The sequence below is a fragment of the Martes martes genome (assembly GCF_963455335.1).
Source record: "Martes martes genome assembly, chromosome: 16".
Taxonomy (NCBI): domain Eukaryota; kingdom Metazoa; phylum Chordata; class Mammalia; order Carnivora; family Mustelidae; genus Martes; species Martes martes.
Genome location: NC_137904.1, coordinates 3,724,877 through 3,750,434, shown reverse-complemented (window position 1 = coordinate 3,750,434; position 25,558 = coordinate 3,724,877). Strand labels below are relative to the sequence as shown.

At 44.5% G+C, this 25,558-nt stretch overlaps 1 protein-coding gene across 9 annotated transcripts in view; it reads left to right on the top strand.

Annotated features, from left to right (window-relative positions):
- Positions 1-25,558, top strand: part of STX8 (syntaxin 8) — a 244,322-nt gene that overhangs the window by 11,300 nt on the left and 207,464 nt on the right. For 5 of the 9 annotated variants that reach the window (XM_080826393.1, XM_080826394.1, XM_080826396.1 and 2 more), the window contains one exon: positions 1,584-1,686. Coding sequence is in view for 5 of the 9 variants with exons in the window: in XM_080826394.1 (XP_080682520.1) it covers positions 1,685-1,686 (2 nt within the window). In the remaining 4 variants the exon portion in view is untranslated. Of the gene's footprint in view, positions 1-1,583; positions 1,687-11,338; positions 11,450-25,558 lie in introns of all 9 variants that reach the window. The other 4 variants (XM_080826392.1, XM_080826400.1, XM_080826399.1 and 1 more) reach the window with 1 other exon arrangement.

Below are 25,558 nucleotides of genomic sequence, written 5' to 3'. Positions count from 1 at the left end.
CTGAATTTGCTTTGCTAATCTTTTTAAAAGACTTTTATATTTTATAATCCTTATGGGAGATTGGCATGTGGTTTCTTTTTTTCCCAGGATCTCTGTGAGTGCCTGTTGCCAGGGTTGTGTTAGCTTAAAATATAAATTGGGCTTTCTGTCTTTTTCTGTGCTTTGGAAAGTTTCTATTAAATGATGATGGAAAACTTTTCCTGATTATTAAAGTAATCATTTTCGTATAAAAAAATTTTAAAATCCCACTACTTAGAGGTAACTACCCGTGGCATTTTAAGTATTTAGTTCCTGGATTGATTTTTTTTCTCAATATGGATGACATTTCATTTTATGACTTGATTTTTTTTTTCTTTGAATAGGTTATCATGGCTCTCTTTCTGTGTTTAACATATTGAGATTTCAGTCATACTTTTTTAATGGCTACATTCTTTTTCATCTTTTGAATGATTTTGAGCTTTAATTTGTAGACTTTTCTTAGTTTGGATGTGTGTGTGTGCGCGTGGCGGGGGGTGTGTTTTGCTTTTTTTGTTTGTTTGCTTTGCTCTTTATTTCTTGAATGAGGGGAGATCTGCTTTCCTCGGTATTTCCTGATAAACACTGTGGGTGGTTTTCCGTGGTTCCCAGAGGTATTAGAATAGTTAAGGTTAGACTTTTCTTGGCTGCCCGATACTTTTGAGGGCTGCTTGATATGTGTAGCCCTCGGCCAGCCTCTGGTGTCCTCTGGTGTCCTGCTGTTTTCCTTAGTGTGGTCCTGCTGATCTAGGGAGGGAGGCCCCTTCCTTTCCGCTGCAGGCTTGTAGTTGCTACTCCGAACGAGGTAGCAAATGAAACCTGTGATCGTGTCTTTTGAAAACGTTATCTCTGATTTCACCCACGGCTGACCAGATTTAATTTACATGGGCAACTTTATGTTTCATATTTCTCAGTTCCCGAGAGAACCTCTCTCCCCACCCCCCTCCATCCTTCAGGGCAGCACTCAGGGTCACAAACCAAAATTTCCTCGGGGTCTGTAGAATGATCGAGAAGATTCACACACTCTCGGAAAAACAGTCGCATGTGGTTAACATTGTATAAGGACAACACACCGCTGTAAAACTTTCACATGGGTTTGAAATACACGAGTGCGTTTAGACAAGACTGGCCGGGGTGGCAGTGGAACTCGATGGCTTGTCATTTGAAGCAAGGTTGGGGGAACTGGGGGATTTTCGCTGGTGAATGCAGACTAGGGAACCCAGATTCCTGCATGGCTCCAAGGTAGACAAATGGGATCGGAGGGTAGAGGCTCAGAGGACAGAATTCGGACCGTGGGGGCCTAGTGGCAGTTTCACTATTCAGATATGGCCCCAGTTACTGCCTGGTCACAGTAGAAAGTGGATACAAGCATCCAGTGGGTGACCGGACCAAAATTCAGATGCCTTACCGCCCTGGATCGAGGGATCCTGGATCGATCGGGTGTCCTTGGGAGGTCCGACATCTCTGCCCGCTCGCCCTTGAAGGAATGACAGTGTGTTTACCGGATATTTGTAGTAGATCCTACAGGTCCGGACCAGCATACTGAGGATGTGTTCTTTTCTTTCCAGCTTACCGTGACCATCAGAACTTTGTTGCAGAATCTGAAGGACAAGATCGCCCTTTTGAAGGACCTGCTGCTAAGAGCTGTGTCAACACATCAGATGTATCCATGTAAACATTTCCACCTCTTTTCTAGAGTGGGAGGAAAAGCAGTCTTATTTTAAGAAAGGAAGGAATCTGGGCCACCCGGATTTTTTCCACAGCTTGAGGAAGACCTGGGTTTCCAAAATATTGCCGATCATCTCGATTTCTATTTTAAGGGTCTGTTACGTGGTTCACAGGGAATATGCTGGCGAAGCAACACATGCTGAAGGCGTTCACTTATTTGGGTGTGACTTGGGTGTAACCTCTACGCTATAGGAAGCGAGTGCTTTCTGCCGGGGCGTGTTTGCACCGAGCCCCTCGCTGCCCCCTGTCTAGACAGCCCTGGAGATGGTGAGCCTCTGTGCCAGCAGGGGAGGGGACCTTCTACCATAACCCCAGCTGTGGCGGTGCTGGAGTGGCCAGAGTTATGACTGGTCCGTTTTCTTTTCCGAGAGGCCAGTACCAGTAGAAATCGTACATCTTTGGGGATTTTCCCCTGTTTATGTAAGTTATTGAGATGGGACTCGTTCTCATTCTTACTCTTCGAGAAGCACAGACGCTTGCCCCTGGTTTGGGAGTTTGGGGGCGGGGGAGGGGCAGGCAGGGAGTCCTGGCCCGAAGCAAGTTGTGCCCCATTTCAACCTCCCACCAACACTGTCAAGTGTTGAAAGTTTTTTTTTTTTTTAGATTTTTATTTATTTATTTGACAGACAGAGATCACAAGTAGGCAGAGAAGCAGGCTCCCTGCTGGGCAGAGAGCCTGATGTGGGGCTCGATCCCAGGACCCTGAGCTCATGACCCAAGCCGAAGGCAGAGGCTTAACCCACTGAGCCACCCAGGCACCCCAGAAACTTTTTTTTTAAGAAGTTCATAATCTGATCAGTTGAGGAAAACGCCAGTGACCCGTTACCTAAACCAGGCCTTTGCTCCTGAGTTTATCTCGGTTTGAAAACTGGCCTCACAGGTCTCCTCTCTCATCGTTTCCTCAAATTACCAGTTCATGCCAAAAAGCCAGATTTGAGTATCTCAAGAAATGGTTATTACTGCTTTTCAGTGGGAGAATGTAGGAATCTAGCTTTTTGGCAAAATAATAGAGAATGTTTGAACCATTATTTTCCCCAAGCGTCACCCCTTTATGCTACCAGGGAGGTTTGTTTAGATTAATTGCGTGAGTTTGTAGATACTCGGTTACTAACACACTAAGGTTTCAGGTAAAAGTTTAATTTCAGTAAACAGTAGGGGACTTATTTTGAAGACAACTGGAATATTCTAATACATTTAGTTTGTGACTTTACCTTCCATCTGGTGTTATTTATTCCTGTACATCTATCACATATATATGTATACACGCACACACACACACACACATATTTTAAGATTATTTATTTATTTGGGAGAGCGAGAGCAAGCATGTGCATGTGTGCGGGGAGAGCTGCAGAGGGTGAGGGAGAAGCAGGCTCCCCACTGAGCAGGGAGCCCACCAAGGTGGCGGGATCCCAGAACTCTAAGATCATGACCTAAGCTGAAGGCAGATGCTTAACTGACTGAGCCATCCAGGCGCTCCCTGCACATCTATTATCAAAGGGTTTTTATTTTATCAAAATCAACAAGTCCTAATATGTTGACCTCAGATGGTTTCCAGTCAGCCTGGCTAGTGTCCGCACGTGATGTCCAGCTATGTGCGCTCATTTTCTTGTTACTTAAAGCACCTGTGTTAAATAGTCCTTTCACGATATAATCTTAGCAACTGTGTGTTTGCTAGCTTCCATCAAGGTTACTGATTATTATGCACCTTATGTTATTTATGTGCTAAACTACAGGGCAAAAAAGAAACAAATTAAGCACTCTTAACTTTTTTCTATTAGTAACTTCTGCTCATTATTTGTTAAGGAGGAGCATGTGGCCGTAATAATTGCCTTGACTTTGTTCTGAATGCTTTCAGCCTGACCATCTTTTGAAATCTCATAGACTTTGGTTTTGTGGTCATCTCAGAATTTGCTGAACGAAGCATGAAAAATATATAAAAATGTTTTAAAATATAGAACAGAGTTATTAAACACATTATGAAAATATTTAAGGACATGACTGTGGATAATTTAGAATGTTGTAGGATAAAGCAGAAACTCAGCTGGACTGTAACCTCGTTCTTTGAAATCTTAAGGATTTTTTTCGAACACTCGGGTCTCTTGCCGAAAGTGCAACCCGTACTAAAGATGGAATTCCCATCTCCCACCCCAAGGGGGCGCTCAAGACCTCTGCGTTTTCAGGGAGACCATTTCTTTTGATAGAATGGAAAGGAGGTAGTTTCTGCATTATGAAGGTCTCTTTTTAATTCTCTTTCTGTTCCCAGTATCTTCCCTTCCCTTGCCCTTCGTCTTCCCAGCTATTTCCAGATTTAAGCCACATGGGATAGCTACTTCTGTGGGTGGTTCGTTATTTTCTTTACCAAAAAGGTAAGGAGCCCACGTTAACCTTTGCACACCAGATCTTGGGTAGAGCTGGAAAACAAATCCCACGTCCCAGCAGAGGAATGTTTTACACGGAGGAGAGGAATCTGAGGGCTGAAGGAACTTGCCCCAGACCCCACAGCTGGGAAATGGAAGAGCGCGGACGCAGAGTCAGGGCTGTCTGGCCCCAAAGCCAGTTGTTTAAAAGTTGAATTCTACTTTAGTAGAAATAATACAGTCATCTGTCACCTGGAACGTCTTCGACTAGAATTCCCTAATAATGGGCGTGTTGCTCTGGTGCCAAGACAAATCCTGTTTATAATGCAAATCCTTGAGACCCTCCTTAATCATCAGAAAGCTTAAACACTGTTCACTGTGGTTTATTAGGTATACTTTATGATGTTGTAATTCTTAGAAAAATTTTTATGTGTAAATCACCAACAGAGTGACTGTTTAATCCTTTTTTTTTTTCTTTTTGGAGGCCTAATTAATGTTGGGTGACTTTTTTAATGGGAATATTTGAATACCACATGTCCTTACTGTGTCGGGTAGTTGAGGGTTTACGGCACTTCGCCTAGTAAATTTATGCATTTGTGCAGTTTTCCAAAGAACACTAGGGTTTGCCAGAAAGATAAGTCCTCAGAAAATGCCTTCCAAACAATTAAACTCACGGAGTGAAGGCATAAGATGTTATTGCTTTTTCTTGGAAAAAGTATTTTCTCCTGGCAAGAATAAATGTGGAGTGAAAATGAAAGTCGCGTGCTTTTGAATTGGTTAGTTTGCAATTCATAAACCAAAGTCCTGCAGCCAGAGAATTTAAAATTGCTGAATACCATTAATTTCTATTCACCGTGTTTCTTGGAGACAGGAATTGTTCATTGCCCCGCTGGTTGAGAAAAGTCCTGGGCCACAGGAGGGCCGCCTGTGAAATGTCAGGTAGAAGGGAAATTATTCTTAGAATTGGCCTAACGTGAAGCTCGTCTTTTTCTTGGGTTCTCAAAGGCAGCACCTTTACAACTTGAAGGAGAATTAAAAAAAATAATAATAATAATCTCTTTACAGAGGGGTTCAGTATAAAAAGGTATTTTGGTGTCTTGGGAGAAGTCCTGTAGAAAATGATTTTTTAAAAACTATAAATAACTTTTCTCCCCTTTGTCTTTTTTGGGGGGGAGAGATAGGTAGACAGGTGGGTGGATAGGTGCAGCCATCACTGTAACTATATGAATGCGGGTGCTGGGGGGCTAGCCAGGTAAATGCTGGGGGGAGCCCCTGGGGCTCCAGGGGACGTCAGGTGGTTCCCAAACACTGTACTGGTACTTGATGTTTTTCACTGGTGCCTGGAATGGTGAGGAAAGTGAGGACAGGACGGTGTTGAGGTCAGTAGGGATTTTCTGGTTTGTAGTCTTGTGACCTTTGCAGTTTTACGCGTTAAGGTCTCCTTGCTTTGTTCCCTGGGTAGTAAAGGTAGATGGCAGTTTTGTCTGTTGTGGTTGTTTCAGATACCTGGCAAAATGCGTGTGCGTAACTTTAATGAAGTCTCCCATCACCCCCCAATTTGTCTGGAAGTATTTTTGCTGTGGTCTAGGGGCAACGGCCCTAGAACCAGACGGAGCTGAGATCAAATGAGCTCTAGTACTTCCTCAAGGCCAAAGAGCAACTTCACCTTCCTAGACCTTCGTGTCTGTCTAGAGGAGGACTAAATACGCTTACATTGCCAGGTTGTTGAAAAAGCTGCAGGGGGGCGCCTGGGTGGCTCAGTGGGTTAAAGCCTCTGCCTTCGGCTCAGGTCATGATCCCAGGGTCCCTGGGTCGAGCCCCGCATCGGGCTCTCTGCTCGGTGGGGAGCCTGCTTCGTCCTCCCTCTCTGCCTGCCTCTCTGCCTCCTTGTGATCTCTGTCAAATAAATAAATCTTAAAAAAAAAAAAAAAAAGAAAAGAAAAAGCTGCAGGGAATCAATTTAGAGCACCTCATGGGACCAGCCCCTCCTACTGGGGGGGGTATTGAATACAAGGTAGCTTTCAACATTTACTAACCGTGTGACCTCAGACAAGTTACTTAACCTCTTTGTACTTTGGGTTTTGTGTGTGTGTGGTTTTCTCATCTGGAAATAGAGATAGTAGAAGTACCCCTGGTTATAGGATTGTCGGCAGGGTTCAGTGATGTGCGGGGCGGGTGCTCGGCGTGTAGTCAGCCCCCCTTGAAGATTACCTGCTACTTACTGTTTTGTCACTACGGTAAAAATCCCAGCTGCCGGGCGCCTGGGTGGCTCAGTGGGTTAAAGCCACTGCCTTCGGCTAGGGTCATGATCCCAGAGTCCTGGGATCGAGCCCCGCATCAGGCTCTCTGCTCAGCAGGGAGGCTGCTTCCTCCTCTCTCTCTGCCTGCCTCTCTGCCCACTTGTGATCTCTGTTTGTCAAATAAATAAATAAAATCTTAAAAAAAAAAAATCCCAGCTACCGTGGGAACTGACAGATAGTCCTTATGGGGTTCATCATCATGTAAAGAAGTTATATCGAAGCACACAGAAAATGACAGTATTGAAATAGTGCTTGCAAGATGTGGTCAGTGCTTTGAGGAAGGTTAGGACCTGCTCTGGCACATGAAAAATATTCAGTACAGTTTGTTAACTTAAAAAAAAGGATGCAATGTATGTAAACTGGGGAAGTCTGGCCCCTAGGACCTTAAACTGTCCTCTTGCGACTCTTCTGTTAAGGCACCAAAAAATAAGTGTGTCGGAAAACTTCTTCCTTCTCCAGAGTGATGAATTCACAAGCAGGACTTGCCAAAATTCTTTTTTTTTTTTTTTTAAGATTTTGTTTATTCATTTGAGAGAGAGAGGGAGCACAACCAGGGATGAGGCAGAGGGAGAGGGAAAAGCAGGCTCCCTGCTGAGCCCCACCTGGGACTTGATCCCAGGACCTGGAGATCAGGACCTGAGCCGAAGGTGATGCTTAACCATCTGGGCCACCCACGCGTCCCAGACTTGCCAAAATCCTTAAGCCTTTCTACCAAATAAAGAGAAAATCCAGGAGCTGGAGGGGGGTGGGGCATCCTGCAGCCCCAGCAGCATCTTGGTTCCCCTTCCTCTTAGGATCCAAGTGCTGATGGAGTTCAGCAGGGAAGCTTCGCTAATGTGCCTTGGTAGCAAGTACTAGTAGTGTGAAGTCAGCATCCCATCTCGTACAACCTTACATCCCCGTCACTGGGCTTTATGTGTAAGACCAGCCTAGCCGATGACGGAGTACTATGGTTTTGTCTGTCTTCTGACCTTCCTCCTTGGTTATTCTTCCAGTTGGTGGAGAAGGAGGTCCCAGCACTGGCCACTGACTACTACCCTATTTTCTGCTTGTCTTCCCTACCCTTCCCTCACGCCTTCAGCTACCATCAGTCCACATCAGAAAGCAGGATCCTTGCCTGGACGATTCTTGGACCTCTTGTTAACCACAACCCCCACATAATAAGTGCGCCATGCAGAAGGGCTGTTAATCTATGATTTCTCCTTTTGCCCTCTTTCCCCCCATCTCCTTACGCTGTGTCCTAAAATACAAATAAAAAAAGGAGGAGGGCATTCCTAATTGCTTAAACTTCCAGTCTTCCCAGGTTAGCAGGGAGTCTCTGGGGAGGTTCCGAATTAGTATTCCTCATCTTGTTACTGACTTTAACAGGATGCTGAGCAGTGGCAAAGTTAAGTGGGCAGTCCTGGGAGCCCCAGGGTGGAGAAGCCCACAGAAGGTTTGGTGGTCAAGGCCAGCCCGAGGTGGTGGACAAACCCTGACCTAAAGCAGAATGAACTGGGCTCTCGCCCAGCATTGTCATTAACCAACCAGGGGACAGCCGCACTGGGACAAGCGAGTAGTCGGGAGAACCAGGAGAACCCCAGCTGGCTTAGGGGAATGCTAAGGTCTCTTGTAGCCATGACCATCTGTGATTCTGTTCTTTAGCTGCTAACCTACAAAACACAATCACCACGCTTTACCACTCTTGAAACTGATGTGACTTAAAGTCCATGCTTAACAAGCTTGATACTGCAACAGGCGTCTGCTATATTTTAAAATCTTTCTTCTCCTGTTTTTATTATAAAAGCACCTTCTAATTTTATTAATTAGCATTATGATTGACAAACAATACAAAATGATACTCCATGAACAGGATACTCCCTCACACCCTGAATCCCCAATTCCTCCTCCTTGGAAGCAGTTGCTGTGTATCCTTCCAGAAATTTCCTGAGTAGACAGACAAACGTGTGTCCAGCTGAGTATTTTTTAAATGCAGTCGGAAGACACCATCCACTCTTTAATTTTTTGCTTCCGTTTTTTCTTTTGTTTTGTGTTAACACTGTGTTCTAGAGATGATTCCATATCAGCTAATACATGTAAGTACTTAGTAAGCCCTTGGCAACATTAATTACTGTCTTTCAGTCCATAAACAGTGTTGCTACTCTTTTTTTCTTCTAGGCTACAAAACCTTCCACTATGGGGTTGTGCTCATTCCTTATGGGTGGACAACAGGACATTTCTGCTCTTTGGCTGTTATAAACAATGCTGCCGTGAACATCTCTGTTGTGAAGTCTTGGTGTAGACGTGCGAATGTGTCTACAGAAGGTCCTATTGAAGGAATGTGTCTTCTGAATGTTTTGTCATTGAGAAGACAGTCTGGCCCTTGGCTGAACTGGTTTACATTCTCACCAGGAATATCAGTGGGTGCTCCCTCTGCCATTTCCAGAACTTCCTGGTCACACTTCCTAACTGATGGGTGAAAGTGATACTACGTTTCTGTTTGCATTTCTTTGACTAACGTAAAACTGAATACTTTTCTGTTATGATTACAGTTTCTTCTGTGTCCTGTTCGCATTTGCTTTTCTCTTCATTTGTCACTATGAATTTGTCACTGATAAATTTATTTTGCAGATATTTACAAATTTATGACTTGCAGATATTTACAGTTTTTATGTAGTCAAATTTGTCTTTTCCTTCATGGCCTCTACGTTTTCAGTCTCGACGAGTAAGATTTCTCCTACTCTAAGATTATCAAAAAGTTCCCCTCTGTTTTCTCTAATGATACTTGTATAATTTTTTTTTTTTTTAATCTTTAAAGCCCTGAGCCAGTGAACTCTGACTTTGATTTTAAGAATGGATGGGGTTCAGCTTTTGTTGCCAGAGCAGGCCGTGCATAGGGCACAGGACAAGGCGAATTAGTACTGTGATGTAATTAATAGTTTCTGCAAATTAAAATTCCCATTTTGTCCCGTATAATTCATGCCATAGCTTCTGAAAGCTTGTCCCCTCCCCCTCTCTCCCCACCCACGAACTTCACTTGCCTTCTGCTCTGTCGACGATCTGTCACTACAGGAAACACATCGACACTTTTTCCTGGTGTTGGCATTGATCAAAAGGCAGATATTTGGCCTTTTATTTTTTTATGATTTTTGAATTTACTTTAGAGAAAGAGAGCATGAATGGGGCAGGAGCAGAGGGAGAGGGAAAGAGAATCTCAAGCAGGCTCCCCACTCAGCATGGAACCCAAAGCGGGGCTCGATCTCATGACCCTGAGATCATGACCTGAGCTGAGTCTGATGCCCAGCGCGCTGTTTCTTAGTTGCAGTTGCTACCTTATGGTTTCCCAGATGGCGTACTTGGGGGCATAGTGACATACGGGCAAGAATGAAACGGAAGAGCAGTGGTAGCGATTTTCCATGGCGGTAGCGTGGCATTCTGGAATATTCAGAGAATTCATTTATTTATTTATTGACTCACTTTAATCATCTGAAACAACTGATACTGCGTAGCTGCATTGGTTTGGGGATTCCTGGTTTTACTAACTACTGTCTGTTACCGGGGACCTTTTTTCTGGATTTTTAAAGATTATTATGATTTTACCAGCAAGCTAACTTTTTCCGTTCAAAATTAGCAGCAGAAATTGCAGCTTCCCTGGGCCGTGGTCCCGCGCCTCCTGCGGGAAAGGGCGATGCTACTGCTTGATTTGGCCAATTTCTTGGAAATATTTTGGGCCTCCATGCAGCGTTTGCCATCTTCCTCTTAAATAGAAAAGCGTCTCTGAATGTAAAGCAGGAGGCTCACTCATGTCTTACCGTTACCAGCACTAGGTAATTGTGCCCGGGGTGACTCTGGATTACCGGGCTTTCAGGGCCAATAAAACAAAAGCCATCTAATAACAAACTCAAAGCCAGAAAAAAATCATTGCCGAGATGGCTTATTTCTGTACTTACTTTTTATGTCTTGTGTCGGATACACCCTTTCAGAAGGATCGGTTAGCTTTCTCCCGTTGTTCTTTTTACGGCAGAAATGTTCTCCCTGAACATTCTGTTTTGTTTTTAAACACGCGCGCACACACACACACACACACACACTCTCTCTCTCTCTCTCTCTCACTCAGCCTAGAAGAACTCGCTTAGCCTCCTTCAAGAAAGCTAGAGCAGAAAACTCTGGGTTTAGCCTCGGTTTATTTCTTTAGCCATAACTCATGAGTTGTGCTGGAAAAGGTGTTAGAGATTATCTGTTTTCTGGCATTGCATAGACAGACATGGAGATCCAAACAGGGGACTCGAGATCGTAGATAGTGGTCAAAGCAAGACTGTAGGCTTCAGACTCCTGGTTTAACACGCTTGCTAGAATAGCACGCTGAGATCTGATTCTTTCTTTGTAATTGTCTTTAGAGTTAAATACCGTGCTGTGTGTTTAAATAATGAACTGATGGGAACTCCTTTTAGAGCGAATCTGTCTCATAGAGTAGCACGTTACAAAAGCTATTCGAGGTGTGTTCATAGGCGTTAACACAGAAGAAAGGCGGTATAGAGAACCTCATTCCTTCCTTACAGAGTACCTTAGGGTACCAGTGTCTAGGAAATCACCTTTGAACACTGCTTCCTACAGCTCAAAATCCAAGGAGTCCCTGAGTGTGATGGCTCTGCCGACAGGAGTAATCATTTCCGTGTGGGTCTCTGGGAGGAAGATAATTTCTACCTGCTATATTTTCAGTGGCGGTGGGGGGGGGTGTCTTTTTCAGAACCCTGCTTTGGTTCTGTCAAGGTCCTTTACTTGGAAGATCTACGATGTCGAAGGTCAGAGCAGGAAGAGAAGAACAGTTCAGGTCTCTTCTGGCCACAGTTGCTTAGGGTCTGTAACGGTCACAGCCGACCGGGAGAGCTCCCTTGTACCAGAATAGGGAAACTGAGGTAATCCACCCACCGTTGGACCTTAACAAGATGCCTGCAGAACACAGCTTGAAGGAGACCGAAGACAGAACCTGCTGGATGAACTTGTAACTCGAGAGAGACTGCTTGTGGCATCCTTTAAGAACGAGGGTGCAGAACCAGATCTCATCAGGTAGGACGCCTTCATTTACAGGGATTACGTGGTGGGTGAAGATGTGTTTGCAGCTTAATTCAACGAGTAAAATACACTCCGCTCCGTTAGAGTGTTTGACTCCCACTTTCTTTCAGTTTAGTGTTCTTTAATGTTCTAGATGTAGTACATCGGGGTGTTCAGCCGAATCCCATCCCGAGGGAAGACTGGGGAGAGTATAGATGACGTCAGCAAATCTCCTTTGCATTCTTTGCTTGCTTTGTCCTATGGGAGCTGTCTTTTAAACTCCTGAAGGCATGTACTCATCTGTGGGGGGAGAGAGGTGTTTTTCTTGTTTTATTTTGTTTTTTTTTTTTTTCCCCCACTGGCACCTTGAAAAGCTGTGTCCTAGTGAGACTTGTCCCTGTAGCTCACGAAGGTACAGGAGTGGTGCAGGTGTATTCTTGCCTGTTCTGTGCCCGGAAGTGATTTACTTGCCAGCACAGTTGATGGCCGTCCCGTGCCCAGCTCTGTTGGAAGACCCAGAAAGGCCATCCAGCTTTCCAGGGTTGGGGTTCATGATCCCTGTATGGTTACGTCTTTAGAACTGCCCCCCCTCCTGCTTCCAAGCTCCTTGGTGGAAAGTATCACAGCAGGAAATGAACTTTGAATAGAAACTCACTTCTCTACCATTTCCCCTCTGAGGATGAGGCTTTCATTCTGGAGAGGGGCTTCTGCGGAGTTCCTGATCAGGAATAACATGGCTTCCCGAGGGCAATGGTTTGTTTGTTTGTTTGTTTTTTTACCTTAGGCCACTTGTTGCTAGGCCCCCGCCTCAGGCAATTAAAGTGGGGGTGTGGGTGGGGGAAGGAGGGTCCCAGGCGAGGCCCCCAGGCAGCCAGGATTGCAGACCACGGCCCTGGGGCAAGCTGAGCAGCGAAAGTTTCCTGTCAGCCTCAGACCTCTTGCGAGCTTGTGATCCGGGGTTTTTAGAAGGAACTTAGGAAAGACACGGGAAGTTCAGTGAAATCTAAAGTCATTGCAGTGGAGGGAGGAAGCCCAGGAGTCCGGGAGGGAGGGGTCGTGTCCTGGGCAGGGTTTGTGAGAAGCCTCGGGTGGGCGGGGCGGTGGGTGAAATGAACACACGAGCCAGGGGATCCACAGGCAGAGTCAATGCCATCTGTCAAGAAGGGCCTTTGCCCTGAAGGGGGTGGTCTTTGCAGTCCAGAAAGAGAACAGAAGTGTACTCAGGAGGAAGGGTCAAGCGCAGAGGCGATGAGGGGCATCTCCACAGCCTTGCGTTGTGGTCCTGGAGGTGGTGACCATGATGGACGGTGAGAGTTACTCTTCGACAAGAGTTTGCTGTGTGCCAGGCCCTGCTCATCGCTTTTCATTGTGTCCTATAAAGATGCCGGGGGGCCACCCCCTGTGCTAGGTCTTCGTGGGTTTTGTGGGTTTTCTAGTCCCCACTTGCTTATCACCTGTCTTCTCTCCTATGATCGTTTCCACGTCCTTGTTAATGTAAAGTGTGACCTGCGCACAGGTGTCAGCACCAGCTGGGAGCGTGTTAGAAACACAGATCTCAGGCCCCGCCCCCGACCTTTTGGATCTGAGTTTTTGGGTTTTGGTTTGTTTTTTTTTTTTCTTTTTTTTTTTTTTTTTTTAAGATTTTATTCATTTGACAGAGCAGAGCAGCAGGCAGAGGGAGAAACAGACTCCGTGCTGAGCGGGGAGCCAATGCGGGGCTCGATCCCAGACCCTGGGATCATGACCTGAGCCGAAGGCAGACGCTTAACGACTGAGCCACCCAGGTGCCCTGGATCTGCGTTTTCTAAAAATAATTTTATTTGAAGTAGGCTCCATTCCAAGCTTGGGGCTTGAACTCAGGACCCTGAAGTTAAGAATCATACACTCTACCCACTGAGCCAGCCAGGGACCCCCGAAGCTGCATTTTTAAGAAGATCTTCAGTGATTTGAAGGCACCTTCCGGTTTGAGAAATACGGCCCCATATCCTTTGTTCTTAGTGGCACTTCGCATCCGAGTCCTCACGTGCATTCGCTTGGGAGATCTTTAGCACACGCGTCCATTTTAGACTAGAGAAACTGAGGTCTGGAGGGGTCGGGTCGCTGGCACAAGGTTCTAAACGAATCAGTCTGAGAGTTCGGCTTTCACCCAGATGTGAGCATCTCCAGATGCGAACTTTTCCCCCTGGTCCCACGAGAAGGGCGGGACCCAGTGTCGGGACTCAGCTCAGTGCCTTGCTGGTCTCCCAGCCATCTGGGCTTCCAAATCATTGACCTTGAGGTGCAGATATGGGTACTGCCTCTCTTTCATTGTCGTGAGGACCAGATGAGGTGATCGGTATGCGAAGGGCTTTGTGGACTCCAAAACCTTTGCAAATGGAAGATGTTCTTTCTGGTGCATTGTGTCACCGTGGGGCCAGGAGAGAGCCTGGGCTACTGCCTGCTCCCCCCGCCCCCCACCCAATCCCGGAGGGCTTCTGTCCCACCCCTGGCCTCCCTGGCTGGCCAGATTTGTTCCAGCATGCCCGCCCATTCTGCCAGTCCAAATCTCGTCATGGCACCTTTCCCCGGTGCCCGGCTTGCTGCTTGTTGTTTTGTTAGCAAACGGTTGTGCGTGAATTCTAGCCACGAGATCCACGACTGGAACTGACTTACCTTCTGGAGCTCTGTCACCTGAAGCCTCCTTGGGCCCCGAAGTAAACTGATAGGTGGGAGAATTTTAGGGAAACTGAGGAAAGGTAATGCTAGGTGGCCTGGAAGGTCACTACCAGAAACATCTGTGCTCACAGTCCTAGAGGCTAGAAGTCCAGATCAGGGAGTGGGTGGTTCCTTCTGAGGGTCATGACACAGCAGCCCTGCAGACGTGCCAGAGGCAGGAAATAAGGATCTTGGTGAGTGTGTGCATGAAGGGATGTCACATCTGGGCTAGAAGTCATTGTCTTAGGTTGCAAGTCAGAGTTTTCGGTCTGTGATTTCACTCACCTGCCTACGTCAGAGTGTTATTTTTGCCCTGTGTACCCCTGGTCCCCACACTTGAGGCCTCCCTGACCCTCTCCAACTTCTCAAGCCCTAATCTTTCTCTAACCTTCTGAGGATCCGAGTTCAGACAGAGGCAGGAGCAGTTCGGGTTCACAGACTTGTCCTCTCGCCTCCTGACTGTTGCGATGCCTGGTCATTCCTGATACTGGGGCTGTTCAACTCTGTCTTTGGAGAAACCCCATTCCCTTCTCTGCCAGTCGGTTTCTCTGACCTACAAGGGCTTCTCTGACCTACAAGCCCTCCCCACGGCTGATTCCTGGTTCAGGGCTCCTCCGGTGTCTTTGTCTACTTCTCCGACCTCTAGATTCCTCTGGCACTTTTGTTTGCTTCTGTCATCCTTTCTATCACTGCCGGTAGCTTTGTCCTCCGTGGTGGGGGCGGTGGGGGCTGGGTGGTGGCACATGCCTTCGCCTTAGGTCCCGAACTACAGACCTACAGAAATAACATGGGCCGGAAAGCCTTATCAGAACTTAAGCATGTGAGAGACGCACTCTCCTGGCACAATTTGTCATTAACGCCGCATGGCCACCACGGCAAGCTCCCTGTGGCGGGCCTGGGGTGGCTCAGCTCATCAGTATCTCAGAGCCCCGTGATAACCGGCAGCCCCAACACAAGATCACGTGGACACCCCCCCTGCGCTTCCGGTTTCCTTTGTATGACCCCCCACTCCTCTCTTGCCCACCCCCCCCCACCCCCGAACCCTTAGCCTCCTCTCTCCCGGGGGTCCCCCTCCCCCGCCCCTTCCTTCTCTCTTCCTTTCCTCCTTGTATGTGGCCTGATTAAGGAGACGAGAGGATTGTCAGACCCCAGTTTGGATTAGCATTTCCTTGAACCCAACATTAATGTGGCAATCACGCCCTTGAATGCGGAGCTGTCATGTGATGGGATCTTAGTTGTACCTTACGGATTAACCGGTCATTATTCGAAAGAAGTAAACCTTGCGGTAGGACCAGAGTCTAAATAAGCAATGGTTGACTAATTTAGGGCATTTGGAAACTGGTTAAAGAAGTCGCAGGGTAACAATGTCTCTCAGAAGATATTAAGCGGTGACACAGCTTCTGATTTTTAAATCCTGCTGCCCTTTATATCTGAGAGCATTGCTGGGTCTCACAATTAGTTAAATCTTTGTCTGTAGAGAGAGAAAAAAAAAAATCCTTGCATACTCCACTGCTCGGTGAGCATCTCAGACATTATGTGATTAACTCGGCTGTGGTGGGTGGCTAATTGGCTAAGCTTTAATCCTCACACCGCCAACTATATTGAGGATTATAGGAAATAGGAAGTTATTTAGATGTCGAGATGGTTGCTGTGTGTCAGGAACGGCGTATTAATAAGCAGGCGGATGGCTAAACTCAAAAGAATAATGATGGTAATGGAATGCTCACGTCCTCTGAGAGTGTGAACTTTACACTTGATTTCAGATTTCACTCTTTGGGCTGGTAAAGTATGATCCCTCCAGCTTGTGTTTCATGTCAGTGACACTGTAGCGGAAGCCAAGGTGGGCGAATAAAAAATCTACATGAAATTTTACATGAAAAGCAGCCCTCCCCCATTTTAAGTCACTGGCAGTTTTATTTCAAATGAAAGCCTGAGTTATAAGACGGATGATTTGAATCTTTCCTAAAGAGTCATTGGTCTGTATTTTATGTTGCATCAAGTTATTAACACATGAGCAGGCTACTTTTCTAGAAGTAGGAAGTAGCAAAAGAACGCATACCTGTGGTAATATATTCACACGGCTGAGAAGTTTAAAAAGCATTTAACAGGACTTGGGGACAAGCCTCCCTCCTGCTATGTTCCCCACTTCCGGATGTAAATATCACTGTTAAAAATCGTTGGCATATCCTTACAAAGGTCTCTTAAGCATATACCAGCAAATATGAATATGTTTCCTTATTTCCCTCCATCTTTCATACAAATGATATGTACCATTCTACCACCTAATCAAATACATCCAAGAGCTTCCTAAACCAGGAGGTTTGTTATTCATTTTATAGATACAATATTTCTTATTAATTAATTTCTAATTAATTTCTTATTATTTCTTACAATATTTCATTATATGCATGTACCATAATATCTTCAACTAGCTTCCTGCTAACAGATGTGTGTATTGTTTCCAATCGTTACCCATATATTTTATACATGTGCCTATGTACTTAATACATACACTTTTTTCTACTATAGAATAATGTTGGTGAATGACCTTACACTGAAGGGAGTTCACTTGTGGGCAGATCTGTCTCTAGATGGGTTTTTACAAGTAGGATGGCTGGATCAGAGGGCATATGCACTTGTAACTCGCGTAGAACCAGTGTGGACCTACACTAGCCATTCATATGAGTGCCTGTTTACATACAGTCTGCCCCAGAGATGGTGTCATTAAACTTTGGGTTCCTATCACAATCTAATATATGAAGATGGTTCTTTCTTAGTGGAGTTTTATATAGTTTTTAAATGTAATGGTAATGAACCAAGGTTATCAGGAAATTCTCCTGTGTTTCTGTTTAGTACTCTCAGGATTTTATTTTATAACCGTTAAATACTTGATCTGCTTGGAATTTAATTTGGTGAAGAGTATGAATCCCACTTTGTTTCTTACTTGGCTACCTGCTTTTTTTGACTGACTACGTTTTTTACTGAATGATCCATTTTCACAAATTTTGAGATGATGAGCTTTGTAATATCATACTTCTGTGTACATAATTATTTGGATCTGTTTCTGGACTTTGTGGTGTGTTCTGGGGGTCTCTCTGACTACTCACATGCCAGCACCTTTACTTTCCAGGCTTTATTGTACATTTTAATACATGATTGAGTTCGCCTCTTGTCATTACACTTCTTTTTAAAGAGTTTTGATTTTTTTTTTAAAAACATGAATTCTAGAATCAGCTAACCCAGCTTTTAAAAAGGGGTTAAACCTTTTTAAAACCTTTAAGAAGGTTTTTTTTTAAAAAAGGATTTAGGGGCGCCTGGGTGGCTCAGGGGGTTAAGCCGCTGCCTTCAGCTCAGGTCATGATCTCAGGGTCCTGGGATTGAGCCCCGCATCGGGCTCCTTGCTCAGTGGCAAGCCTGCTTCTCTCTCTGCCTCTGCCTGCCTCTCTGCCTGCTTGTGCTCTCTGTCTCTCTCTCTCTCTCTGTCAAATAAATAAATAAATAAAATCTTTAAAAATAAAAAAAAATAAAGGATTTAAAAATGTTTTAAAAAGGGAAAAATCATTTTTTAAAAATTGGCATTCCATTAAATCTTGAAACCCTTTATACTGCTGACTCTCCCTCTCTAGGAACATGTCTCCATTGGGCCAAACTGTCTTTCAGGGCTTTCAGAATGTCTTCAGGTGTGCTGTACACGTTTCTGATTTAATGTATTTTTAGGTATTTTGTGTTTTTGGTGGTTTTAGATTGACTTTTTCTCGCCATCATGCTTTTTGGTTGTCGTTTATATGGAAGCTGTTCATACCATACACTATTAATGTCATGAACACTTTCTTACTACTCTGGTTGTTTCTAGACTTTCTGTTGATTCTCTTCCATTTTCCAGTTATATTTGTTTGTTTTTAAGAGAAAGGAAGCAGTTCCTGGAAGCTTCCCAGTTGGTAAACCAGCTCAAAATAGAGGTAGGCTAGGCTTGCATCACCTGCTAGGTTTTGTCAAAAGCCGGGGAAGAATGGAGTTGCCAAGATTGTCTTGGGTCTGCCCAAGAGACATGTGTGCCCCGGGCTGAAACTGTGTTCCCTGAGCAGTGGAGCCTTGCACAGAATCAAGGTTCTGATAAGGAGTGAGAAGAGACTTAGCAAAGCTGGGAAGGCAAGCCATAGTGACCACCTCAGCCCTCCTCCCACAGCTCCTCCAGCAGTGGTAACTCACTACATCTCTAAGTGTCTTCCGACACCAGTCGAGGAAGGTTTTCGAGTTGTGTGAACATACTAAGGACCTTCATCTCCTGTCCCTTCTCCTGGTCCTGAAGTCCCAGAGAAGTGGTAGCTCACTGGCCTTCTGGGTGATTTTATTTAGGTTCACGTGGAACTTAGATAATCACTTTAAACCTTCAACTCACTTTTTAAGGAAGCCGGCATATTCCCACTACCACCCGTCTGCCTGAAGAGGTTCAAGAGATGCGCTTTTGAACTTCACCATGGTTCTTCTGGTAACACATTTAGGCAGTCTCATAGAGCTGATTTCTACTGCAGACAGATGATCTTGTGTGTTTTCTGTCTGTTACTTAACTCTTGGTGGGAGGTAATAGCCTCTGACCTCATCTCCACGTTCTGGAGAAATGCAGTAGGTTAATTCAGTGTGCGGACTGAGACTTCATGTGACAAGGTGGAGTATTTGGGTAGAGACTGACCTGAAAAGTCTGGACTGTATATTGTCTTAGTACATTTTATTTTCCCTGCATTGACTGCTGGTTTGATAAGCAACCTTGCAGTGTGTATAATGACTGTGTTTCTTTGGGGGAGAAAAACTGAGTACATCACATGACAGTGGCAGTTTGGTTGAAAGCTTAGACCAAAATGTTGACCCTTTGGGATATCCCAGTGGTTTGTGGGAACTGACAGAATTTTTAAAAATATAAATCTAATCTGCATCATGGTGCATCATGGTGTAAACACCCAAATTGTACAAAAGAGTAATCAACGAAGATTGGAGCTCCCTCCCACTTCAACAGATGTGAAGTTCCTCATTTCTTCCCCAGAGGCAACCACTTCTAACAGTTTCTTAATGTGTCCCTCCAGAGAGATTCTACATACAGGGGTGCACGCATGCCGCACACACACGCGCGCGCACACACACACACACACCACCAATCTCCCTCTCACCTCTTTTACTTTTAACATGAATTATAGTGTCATACGCCCTCTTGACTCTCTGCACTATCTTTTCAGCTCCACAGGGTATCTTGGAGATTATGAAGTAGAACGTTTTAACTAATACTCTTAAATGTCTCAAAAGTGTTTCAGAACTTGACAGAATAGCTATTTGAAGTTTTTTGGTGATGGATGTACTCATAAGACTGACAGTTACTCTAATGGATCTCTATAGTCATTTTAGTCCAGATTTTTTTTTTTCCCCTCTCCGTGGGATAGGAAAGGAACTCTATTAGTAGCCTGACTTCCAGAGAGATACTGAGTGGAAAGAAGGATTATCCATTTGGATGACTGATCAGGCACGTGAATCTAAAGACCATGAGATATGAATAAATATTAGTCATTGCAGTCCCACGCCATTGATCAAGTTGGCAGAGCAACCCTGTGATACCCCCCTGAACCGTAATGAATGTAGTCCATCCACATAACAGGTGAGCAGCAGTGACCTGGTAACTTCTCTGCTCAGAAGGTTTTGAAAGCTGAATGACAAAGAAATATCAAAAAAAAAATGTTAAGATGCCTTTTATTATAGCATGAACAACATGAATTTGTAAGAATAAGTCAAATGAAAGGTGTATGAAACTTCTACACTCAAAACTGTAACTTTGGTTGGAGAAATTAAGGAAAAACTAAAAGATAGACCATGTTCAGGGATTGGAAGTCTCAATATCATAAAGATGTCAGCTCTCTCAAGATTCACCCGTAGGTTCAGAACAAAGCCATTTAGAGTTCCCAGCCAGTTTTTTTCTTCTTTTGTCATTTAAGATATGATTCTAAACTTTATATGGCATTTAAAAGAGCCAGGAAAAGCCAAGGCAATTTTGAAGAACAAAAGGCACAAGGGCTCACGTTATCAGTTATCAGGACTTGCCATAGAGCTGCATTGTGATGTGGGCACAAGGGCACCTAAACCAGTGGAACAATACAGAGTCTACACACGTATTGCCACCTGACTCATAAAGGTGCACTGCAGTGTAGTGGAGAAAAGATACTCTCTTCAATAAATAATGTTAGATCGACTGGACATGCATATGGAAGGAAAAGAATCTTCACCTTTGCATCACTCTGCTTTAAAATCAATACCAAAAGGCTTGCAGATCTACATGTGAAAGGTGAAATGAGAACTTAAAGGAGAAAATGTAGGAGAATGTCTTTATGACCTGGGGATGGGCAAGCATTTCTTACAGGACACATAGAGCATTCAACATGAAAGAAACACAAAATAAGTTGGACCTCCTTAAAATAAATTCTGTTTATCAAGAGATACCACAAAGCATGAAAGACAAGCCACAGCATGAGAATCTGTATTTTCTGTGCGTATATCCAACACCAAAGTTCTATCCAGAATATATAAAGAATACCTATAATTTCAGAAAATAACCAACAACCCATTAGGAAAAAGAGGCAGAAGCCTAGAATTTGGACATCACAAAAGAAGATACCCAGTTGCTGGTGAGAATATGAGAAGATGTGCGACTTAACTAGTTATCAGGAAAGTGCGAAGCAAAACCATGACATGAGACCATCGCACCTACCAGATTGGCGGAAATTAAAATGGCAGACGGGTCAAGTGTTGCCGGATGTGGAGTGGTTGGAATTCTTCCCCCGCTGGTGAAACTCTCTCTCAGTTCTGCAACCACTTTGGGAACCCTGTTAAAAACAAAACAAAACAAAAAACCTATCTCCTAAAACGGAGGTGTACAAAAGCACGTAGAAGACTGTATAGCAGCTTTATTAATATTCCTACCTGGAAACAACTCCGTGAACACCTATGCTCTGGCGGTAAATACGTAATGGCATATTTATACAGTGATACTACACAGAAGATGAGAACAGATGACCTACAGCTGCACGCCACACCATGGATAGAGCTCACATTAACATGTTGAGTACAGTGAGTCTGACTTAAGAACATGTATTGTAAGATTCCACTCCTGTAAAGGCAGACCTTCCTTACGATATTACAGATCCCAGAAGTGGGTCCCTTTTTGGGAAGCAGTGAGTAAGAAGGGGGCACAAGAGATCCTGGTGTTCTGTGGCGCTCTGTGTCTTGCCAGGATAGTGGCTAATTGGGGGTGTTCACTCCACAAATTATCATTGAGCTGTACACGTCTGACTTTTTATGACTTTGCTGTTTACATGTTCTACTTGAACTTAAAAATACGTATATATAAGGGCATGTATACATACGTACATTTTTATATATTACACATGCAGACAAGTGTGTATATACCTGTATGTATGTGTACACGTATATGTAGACATACTTTCATACATAATGTAACACACCGGGTAATAAGTAGTACATACAATGTAAGCTCATATAACACATGTATACTTATGAACACTTACAAAGACACATATATATTTAACCATATATGCTTATGGTTAAACATATATACACTTTCATGTCGATACATATGCGTGTACACACACACACACACACACACACACTCATACACGCCAAGAGCTATGTCCTGAACAGACCAGAAGATGGAGACTTGAGCCAGCAGAACTGGAAGAAAACCACTCAGCCCTTCCCAATGTGCAGATTTTGAGAAGTTGGGATTTTTTGTACCCTTGAAAGGGAGGGAGGGTTGCCTGTTCTGCCCACTTTCAGAAGAGGAGCCGTGTCCCCCTTCTGTCTTCATTTTCCTCTCCTTCCCTTCCTCCATTAACGGCAGCCCTGTTTGTCATTTGAAGACTTGCCCTTGGTGACTGTAGACCCCTGCCCAGCCTGTCTGCCTATTCTTGCTTCTCTCTCTCCTCCTCCTTCCTTCCTCACCTTTAGATCTTTCTTTTCCATTGCTCTTTCCCCCGGGGGATAAATGTGTGATTCTGGCATTTCTTGATTTTAGTGTTTGTTTCCTATTCTTGATATTAAAAGCAGAGGCATGCATTCAATACTACTTTCTATCAGTCTTCACTTAATGTTGTGGGTCTTTATTCCCCTAATATCTTCCCTCCCCTTGATCCCCTTCCCTGTGCAAATGACTCGTCCTTAATTGGATTTGAAACAAATTATCAACACGATACAGGCTCATTATAACAAGTCAAACCATACTGAGAGGTAGCCAAAAATTAATTCGCTCCCATTCTTTCCCTGCAGTGCCATTATCCTAAAGTAAGTAGTGTTAACCGTTTGAATGGTTTCCTTCCCTGCGTTGATCTGTGTTTATTCAAATATTTGCAAACATATTTACATAGGTATGCATTTTCCTTTCCTATTTTTTTGTGAAAACAGAGTTGTCCTATACATATCACTCTGTAATTTACATTTTCCATTTAAATTCGAACCGACCTCCAAATCAGTAGATCTAACAAATTCTTTTCAATGGCTGTGTTGTTCCACAGTATAAATAAGCAGTCCTTCATCCAACCACTCCCCATTTGATGGGTGCTGAGTTGTCTAGTTTTTTTGCTATGACAAGTAAATGCGGCAGTCGGGATCCCTGGTGACGTGGCTTCTATTTCTGTAGGACATGGCCCCCAATATGGGGTGACTAGAATGGAGGGATGGGTATCCAAGTTCAGCAGGCACTGCCAAGTCTGTTCCTTAAAGTCCCAGTGTCTCCCAGTACCCCCCGGCGCCATGTGGCGGAGCCCTGTGCCCTGTTACAGAACCGGCTGGGTTTTGTTGATCTGATGGGCAACAAATAAATGGTATCTTGTTTTGAATTGCAGTCTTTAGCCTCTGATATATTTGTGACTTTTGATGGGAAGGTAATAAGATTTCCTACCCCTGCGTGTATTAATTTTAAATTCTAAGCACGTAGTAATTGAAGAAGATTCCCGTCTATGAAGTAACAGGGAGAAGTACCCAAAAGACACCTACGTGCGCTGTATCATAAGTTACCTCTGGGTTGTTTTTTGTTTTTTGTTTTTTGGCTTTTTTTGAAAAAAGGCCTATTTAATACTTGTCAACTTGGGGTTTTTATAAGTGACAATGTGTGAGAAACTGAAAAAAGCTTTTTCTGGTTTATTAAAAAGGGTTTTCTGTTTCTCCTGCCCTCTCTTGTCTGTTTATCAAGCGCTTTCAGATATTATTTAAGCCTCATAATACTCTTTGTGGGTAAGAGAGGAGAGAGGAGTGCTGCTTTGCAGATGGGGACACTAGTGCGCGGAGAAGCCGTTGTACCCAAGGTGAATAAATTGGAGCGAAAGACTAGAACTCAGGTCTCCCTGTCCTTTGCTGTAGGCTTTTTCTCTTGGGTCCCCCCCTCTTGATTTTGGTCTCCTTCCATGGTTCCCTCGTAGGGACCCTCACTGGTTCATTTCTCACTGGCTTCGAGTACTTTGTCCTTCTTCCTGGTCCTGGTTTGTAACACACAGTGGTTCCCTCCAAACGTTCAAGCCCCATATGGCAAACTCTGCATGTGTAACTCAGTGGTGGGAACAAAGGGTCTGGTATTGCAAAACCTGGGTTTCAATTTTGACTCCATCATTTTTTGTAAAAATGCAGGTCCTCATGACTCCACAAAAGATTGTGAAGTCCCGATGAGATAAAGGTAGGCGAAGGGATATGTTTATGCCTCCGTAAAGTGCTTTGTGAACGGAGCTAACCAAGTGCTGTCACGACTCTTAGCAGAGGGGGATCCAGAAGTGGCCTGCCCTTTGGAGAGCCCTTTCTTCCTGCCCCGATTATTAGAGAAGGGTACATGAGAGTTGATAGGTAAGTGCTGAATCGTGGGCTGTGGGCCATGGGTGGTCTAGGAGATAAGAACAGGGAGAGAGCTGGGGGAGGCAGAGGAGGTAGAGAAATGAGACTCAACATTGCCAACATGGCCATCATAGAGTCAGTAGAACTTGCATATTTTCTCTCTTACTTGGGTGCTTTCTCGAACCCTCCTCTTTCTAGACCGATCACATCTGCATATTGTCTGCATCCTGGTGTCCATCTGACCACAGAGATACCCCAGGGCACGTAGAGGTTCCCGGGCCCTGTCCCCAGAGGGAAAGTGAAAAGCACAGTTAAAAGCCGGGGTGCTTTTAGAATTCAAATTTTTAGATGGGAACTAGATGAATTGATGTATTGATGTCATTGAGAACAAGATGGTTGTGGTGGAAGTGATGACCATGCAGGTAATTGGTGACTTTGGCGCGTCTTGGATGCATACACATTATTCACGGACACCCTCAGCCTGTCTTTTAATGCCAGGTTTGGGTTTTTGTACATCAGCTGATACAAATACAGATTTCTACCACCGTTGATCATCCTTCTGCCCGCTAAAAATTTTGTTTATCACGCTTGCGTCTTTGTCACAGAACAGTTAGTTCCCGCAATGAAGTGAATATTTTACTGCATTTTATTTTTATTTTATAAGATGAGTGAGGACGGAAGCAAATGCGGCGGGGTGGGGGCGGGGTGGGGGCGGGGTGGGAGTCGTAGAGTCAAAGCAAAGATGGAGATCACTGGTCATGCCGAATGCTTAAACGTAAATTGTTAACGTCAGTTGGGTGCCCTTGATACGTTGTTCAAGTGTTCTTGGTCATGAAGAATGGAGTGGGAGATGTAGGGCCATGGTAATTGAGCCCCCCCCCCCAATATATAAGCATATTGTAGACTTTGGCTCATTCTGTTTCCAAACACGTTTTCAGGAGTGCTTTACAGAAGGAGCTGCTTATAAGTATAATGCTCATTGCTGAGTATTCTGTAGTTGAATTATAACCAACAACCAGCAGATGGCTCTCGGTCACCAGAAATTTGGCCTAGCAGCTAATTCATCTCACTTAGAAGTCTTCAGTTTTCTATACCACCTCTGTGTCCCCCTCTTCTATTCTTCAGGACCCCCGACAATCAAACACTTAGGATAAAGAACTGTTCCTTTTGGTTTTCTTTTCTTGATTTGGGGCCGTATAAATAAGCAGTCCTTCATCCAACCACTCCCCATTTGATGGGTGCTGAGTTGTCTAGTTTTTTTGCTATGACAAGTAAATGCGGCAGTCGGGATCCCTGGTGACGTGGCTTCTATTTCTGTAGGACATGGCCCCCAATATGGGGTGACTAGAATGGAGGGATGGGTATCCAAGTTCAGCAGGCACTGCCAAGTCTGTTCCTTAAAGTCCCAGTGTCTCCCAGAAAAGCACACCGGGATTTCTGAACTTGGGTTTGGAGGTCAAAACTGGCCATGACCTTCTCCAGCTTCCATTTCTGTTCTTCTGTGAACCATCTTGTCAAGTTTGTAACTTAACGTTAACACTTGTTGTTGGGCGGTGTGGT